The 4,964-nt window shown below is 65.9% G+C and overlaps 2 protein-coding genes across 2 annotated transcripts; one reads left to right on the top strand and one right to left on the bottom strand.

Moving 5' to 3' along the window:
* The first annotated feature begins 18 nt into the window (after positions 1 to 18).
* PGAM1 (phosphoglycerate mutase 1) lies at positions 19 to 1,339 on the top strand. Its single transcript, XM_019502690.1, has 3 exons — positions 19 to 353; positions 438 to 618; positions 733 to 1,339. Exons 1-3 carry the CDS (start codon positions 27 to 29, stop codon positions 900 to 902), a joined length of 678 nt encoding a protein of 225 aa, XP_019358235.1. The 5' UTR covers positions 19 to 26; the 3' UTR covers positions 903 to 1,339.
* A 634-nt stretch (positions 1,340 to 1,973) lies between these two features.
* EXOSC1 (exosome component 1) lies at positions 1,974 to 4,767 on the bottom strand. The gene is made up of 8 exons (XM_019502691.1): positions 4,664 to 4,767; positions 4,468 to 4,583; positions 4,118 to 4,192; positions 3,479 to 3,567; positions 3,208 to 3,241; positions 2,859 to 2,909; positions 2,625 to 2,709; positions 1,974 to 2,318 (listed from the first exon to the last, which is right to left on the bottom strand). The coding sequence occupies exons 1-8, from the start codon at positions 4,692 to 4,694 to the stop codon at positions 2,212 to 2,214; spliced, it is 588 nt and encodes a 195-aa protein (XP_019358236.1). The 5' UTR covers positions 4,695 to 4,767; the 3' UTR covers positions 1,974 to 2,211.
* Positions 4,768 to 4,964: the final 197 nt, after the last annotated feature.

Here is a 4,964-nt window from a genome sequence, read left to right as displayed (position 1 = left end):
CGGGGCCGGGGGGGGGTGCGGGCGGGATGCGGAGTCGCTCCGGAGGCCGTGTGACATGGTTGCCCCCGCACGCCGCAGACGCGGGCTACGAGTTCGACGTGTGCTTCACGTCGGTGCAGAAGCGCGCGGTGCGCACGCTGTGGATCGTGCTGGACGCCGTGGACCAGATGTGGCTGCCCGTGGTGCGCACCTGGCGCCTCAACGAGCGCCACTACGGCGGCCTGACGGGCCTCAACAAGGCGGAGACGGCCGCCAAGCACGGCGAGGCGCAGGTCAAGATCTGGCGGCGCTCCTACGACATCCCGCCACCCCCCATGCTGCCCGACCACCCCTTCTACGCTGCCATCAGCAAGGTGGGTCCGCCCGGGGGGAGACGGCTCGCTCGCGCTGGCAGGGTCTGTTGGGGCCCGGGCTGATGGGGGCGGTGGGTGTTGCAGGACCGCCGCTACGCTGACCTGACTGAGGACCAGCTGCCCACCTGTGAGAGCCTGAAGGACACCATTGCCCGTGCCCTGCCCTTCTGGAACGAGGAGATTGTCCCACAGATCAAGGAGGGCAAGCGGGTGCTGGTGGCTGCCCACGGCAACAGCCTGCGTGGCATTGTCAAGCACCTGGAAGGTACGAGGGGCCATGGGGCCCTGTGGGGATGGGGCAGCGCTGGGAACGGCACCCCCACACCGGCCGCCCTGGGGGAGAGGGTGGGGCGGCCTGTGACCTTGCCCTGCCTTGCAGGCATGTCGGAGGAGGCCATCATGGAGCTGAATCTGCCCACGGGCATCCCCATCGTGTACGAGCTGGACAAGAACCTAAAGCCCGTGAAGCCGATGCAGTTCCTGGGTGACGAGGAGACTGTGCGCAAGGCCATGGAGGCCGTGGCTGCGCAAGGCAAGGCCAAGAAGTGAGGGCAGCTCCATGGCAGAGTTGTCCCCCCTTCCCACCCCCGCGCACACCACCCGCAGCCTAGGAACACCACCTCGGAGCCTGGTGCGAGGGGCTTCCCGGGACCACCTGGACCAAGCCGCCCCCACACCTGCCCGGGCCCTTTAGCCTACTTTGAGCCAGTGTTGGAGTCGGAGCGACCCCGGCTCCCCTGGGCAGCTCTGGCCCCACCCTCCTGTAGTCCTGCTGCTAGACTCCCTGTGCCTGGCCTGGGGCAGCCCTGCTTGTGCCCCAGCCACAGCGCCTGGGATTCCTCACGGTTACATTCCCAGAGCCCAGAGCTGCTTTGCTGCCCCCCACCCTCTAGGACCCCTGTGCTCCTGGCAGCTCCTGGGCCCCGCGTCACTGTCCAGCCATCGCAGCATCTTGTGTCTGTACAATAAAGGAGTGATGTGCAATAGCAGTGTGTTGGGTGTGATCTGAGGCTCTGCTCTAGGCTGGAAGCACAAGCCTGTCTGGCCCGAGCTAGTGCTGGGGGCCTGTGGCCAGGAATAAACACAGGCCTGGAACAAAGAGGGGCCCTGCCAGGGCCTGTATAAACCCTGTGCCTGATATAGGGGTGCAGACCCCTGCCCCCACCTACACATTCACCCTCAGGCCTGACTCAGAGATTAAGCTGCAGACTCATCTTGTGGGGGAGGGGGAAGGAGCTGCTTTTGTTCTCTGACCCAGGCCCTTTCTCCAGAAGGGCTGTTCAATGCCCACCATTGTTTCCTGCTCCAAAGGGGGGAGGGGTCCAGCCTGAGTAGGGGACACAGGTTTCGCAGCCACAGCTGAGCCCCTGCCGTCTGTCCTCCACATAGCAACAGACCCAGGCTAGAAGACACTGCAGCTGCTAGAGGTCGCCTCTCTGCCCAAGCCAGGAGCCCACAGCGCCCTGGCCTTTTGCTCCTCAAGCGCATGGCCTAGTGTAGATGGGCTAGGAGGTGCTGTAGTAGGGCAGGCACAGGCCGCAACCCCAGCAGGGCCATGGCTTCTCCCAGGTAGCCTCTAAACCAGCCCCCACTCAGGGCTGGGAATCACCAAGTAGGGGAGGGGTTAGGAAAGCCTTTATTGTTCACAGTTCAGGAATCTAAAATCCTGTCTGGGGGCAGGATGGGCAGGGCCCAGGGAGCCAGAGCTGCATCCAGTTCCCAGTAGGTGGTGGCGGGAGGCCTGAGTCCCAGCCCAGCGCCCGTGGGCACCAGTCCAGGTGATGCTGCAGGTACTTCGGTGAAGGGGGCTCCAGCTGACTTCTGGCTCTGGCTGTCCTGCCGGGAGGCACAGGGGAGCCTAGGTCTGCAGGAACTGGGGCTGCACACGGGCCACTTTGCGGAACTCCTTGGTATGCGTCCGGGGACACTGCATCTCACACCAGCTGATGGGCACCAGCCGCACCCCTAGGGACGAATGCAGTGTCACCGAGAGCCCCGGTAACGCAGACAGGCCTGCCTGGTCCCCCTGCCAGCACCAGTGCAAGGGTGGGGGCTGGAGGGGCCGTGCAACTCCCAGGGGCAGCAAGAGAACCCAGGTGTCCTGATGCTCAGCCCTGCATGAGCCTGGGGCCTGCTGGACACCACTGATCCACTAGGACCAGGAGAGCTCCTCCTGTTTCCCCATGCAGCCTGGGGAGGGGGGAAACACAGCTCAGCCCACCCCAGCCTCTGAAGGGGCCTATGCTGCTGGGGCTGCAGTCCCGCTCCTACCTGCCTCGCCATGGGCCACCACCACACCCAGCTCATTTTCAGCCGTGCTCAGCAGGTAGTTGGACTGCGCATCCCCCAGCGAAATCTGCTCCAGTGGTCAAGGAAAGGGCTCTGGCCTGCAAGGTTATGCCCTGGGGGAGCAGGACCCCCCCTGCCCCATGCTCCCCCCCCCAGAAGGCGGAAGCCACCTCAGGCCCCACTGCCTCCTCGCGTACCCCAGCGAGGGCAGGATACCACCTTAGCCAGGACAATGTCCCCTGGGCGGAAACTCTTGTAAACCTCCACCTGTCGCGGAGTGTGAGCAGGTTAGGGGGTGGGGGAGGCCACCGGCTCCTGGGATGAGTACCAGGAGCCATGCTGGAGGCTGCCGAGCCCCGTGACCTGACAGCAGCCGCAGGCAGTCCAGGCTTCTGTGGGCATAGACCCTCCTCCCTTCACCAGCCCCCACAAAGGGACAGGAGCCATGGCTGGGACCTTCTAGGTCAGCAACACCCTTTTCCCCCCGGCCACCCCCCTGGCTGCAGTGAGAGGAGGGGGAGATGCCGGCACAGGTAGGTGCCAGTTGTCATATGCTGCCGCTGACCTTGTCCCGCTCCGTGGCTCGGATGTCTTCCCTCCTGTAAAGGGAGACGGGGAGCTCAGCACTGGGAGTGCAGCCTGTTCCACCCCTAGAGCTGTAGGCAGTGCTGCCCACCCAGGCTTGCCTGTGGGACCTCGGTGCAGGCCCCGGGGTTCACAGGAGGCTGGGCCTGGGGAGAAGGAGAGATGGAGACCCCAGAGCCACCAAGCTGGCCAGGCTGCCTTGGAGGGGGCACAGCAAGGGGTGGGGATTCCTGGCTTAGGCCAGGGCCTACCGGATGGTGCCGCGGAAAGCTGACTTGAGGGGCGTGGAGCCGACATACAGGATGTGCACCTTGGCGAAGCGGGAGTTAATACTGCACACCTGCAGGGAGACAGGGCCCAGCCCATGGCTGGGTCAGCAGAGCCTAGACCTTGGTGCAGGACCTGCCCCTGCACCAGCTCAGCACGGCTCAGTGCCACACATGGCACTGCCACCCCGTTGCCCATCAGCCCCTGAACCAGAGCGACCCAGCACATGGGCACTGGCAGAGAAGCCAGCCCTTCCCCTTGCAAAGCCTCTGTCCCAAGCTAACAGCTCCAGCAACCCCAGCTCCAGGGATTAAGGAGCCCAGTGTCCTTCCCCCCCACCCCCCCAGTCCTCCTAGCCACCAGTGCAGGTGGATGAGTTACCACCCTGTTACCCCCGTAGGTCACTGGGAGCCCGCAGCCCTGTGGCTGGCTATGGGGGCAGCCCTTGGTGGGGAGCAGGGGCTCCCCAGGACCCAGACAGAACCAGGGCTCAACCACATGGCTCCTGCACTAGCTCCTGCGACGGAGGGAGACGGGCACAGGGGCTGCCCACCCGCAGCAAGGGGCAAGCCCATCCCCACCTGCTCCCCACTTAAGTGGGCTGGGCGCTCAGCTACTTTTACCTTGCAGGTAACGATGGCGCCCACGTCGGGCAGGAGCTGGGCTTCGGCATCTCGCACCACAGACACCACAGGCAGCTGCCACACCAGGGGAAAGTGCCCCATGAGCTTGGGCCAGCAGCATCACTGGGACGTGCCCCCAGGGCAGCAAGGGCCCCCCGGCCCCGAGGGCGCAGAGTGATGCCGTGGGGCCTGTCCAGGGCGCATCTTTGAGGCAGCCAGGAGAGAAGGCCCAGGGCCCCCGCCAAACTGGAACCTGAGCTCTGCCCCCAGCTTCTCACCCCAACTCTACCTCCCCAGAAAGGGACCCCTCGCCAGCCTGGGACCCGAGCTTTGCCCCCCGCTCCGCTCACCGGGCCGCCGAGGTCGCGGGCGAGGAGAGCCCCGGCCAGTGCGGCGTGCACGTGCCCGCGCCGGGTGTAGGTACCACTGCCCGCGGCCGCCTCATCCAAGCTGCAGAGCCGCTCCCCTGCGGGACGGGGGATTAGCGAGGAAGGCGGATAGGGGGGAGAGCGGGCCCCGATTGCCGGGGCGGAGCGGGACACCTACCGGGTACACAGTAGCGCACAGGCGGCGCCATCTCTACTCCGCGCCGTCGCTGCGAGAAATAAAAGCCGCTTTGCCATTGGCCTCAATCCCACGCGCCGCTGCAAGCCGCTGCACTATTGGTCCGCTCCGGCACGTGACATCCCGCACGTGACACCGCCGCGCGAGGCCCGCCGGGACCTGCAGTCTGCACTGGAGAAGTTCCCGACTGGCCCCGCGCGCCGAGTCCCGCGCAGGCGCAGTGCGAGCGGCGATGGCCCCGCGCCGCTAACAGACGGGCCGGAGGGCCGGGATGGCGGCGGGT

Source organism: Gavialis gangeticus, unplaced genomic scaffold (assembly GCF_001723915.1).
Source record: "Gavialis gangeticus isolate Ggan-Ray unplaced genomic scaffold, GavGan_comp1, whole genome shotgun sequence".
Classification (NCBI taxonomy): domain Eukaryota; kingdom Metazoa; phylum Chordata; order Crocodylia; family Gavialidae; genus Gavialis; species Gavialis gangeticus.
This window is presented reverse-complemented; position numbering and strand designations above follow the sequence as displayed.

What these genes read in the sequence shown, in the direction of transcription:
- EXOSC1 (XM_019502691.1), bottom strand. Translation starts at nt 4,694, where the DNA reads ATGGCGCCGCCTGTGCGCTACTGTGTACCCG. An exon ending in CCCGCGACCTCGGCGGCCCG is followed by an intron (nt 4,193 to 4,467) that starts GTGAGCGGAGCG and finishes CTGGTGTGGCAG; the next exon opens with CTGCCTGTGGTGTCTGTGGT. An exon ending in GAGCCACGGAGCGGGACAAG is followed by an intron (nt 2,910 to 3,207) that starts GTCAGCGGCAGC and finishes ACTCCGCGACAG; the next exon opens with GTGGAGGTTTACAAGAGTTT.
- PGAM1 (XM_019502690.1), top strand. Translation starts at nt 27, where the DNA reads ATGCGGAGTCGCTCCGGAGGCCGTGTGACATGGTTGCCCCCGCACGCC. An exon ending in TCTACGCTGCCATCAGCAAG is followed by an intron (nt 354 to 437) that starts GTGGGTCCGCCC and finishes TGGGTGTTGCAG; the next exon opens with GACCGCCGCTACGCTGACCT. An exon ending in CATTGTCAAGCACCTGGAAG is followed by an intron (nt 619 to 732) that starts GTACGAGGGGCC and finishes CCTGCCTTGCAG; the next exon opens with GCATGTCGGAGGAGGCCATC.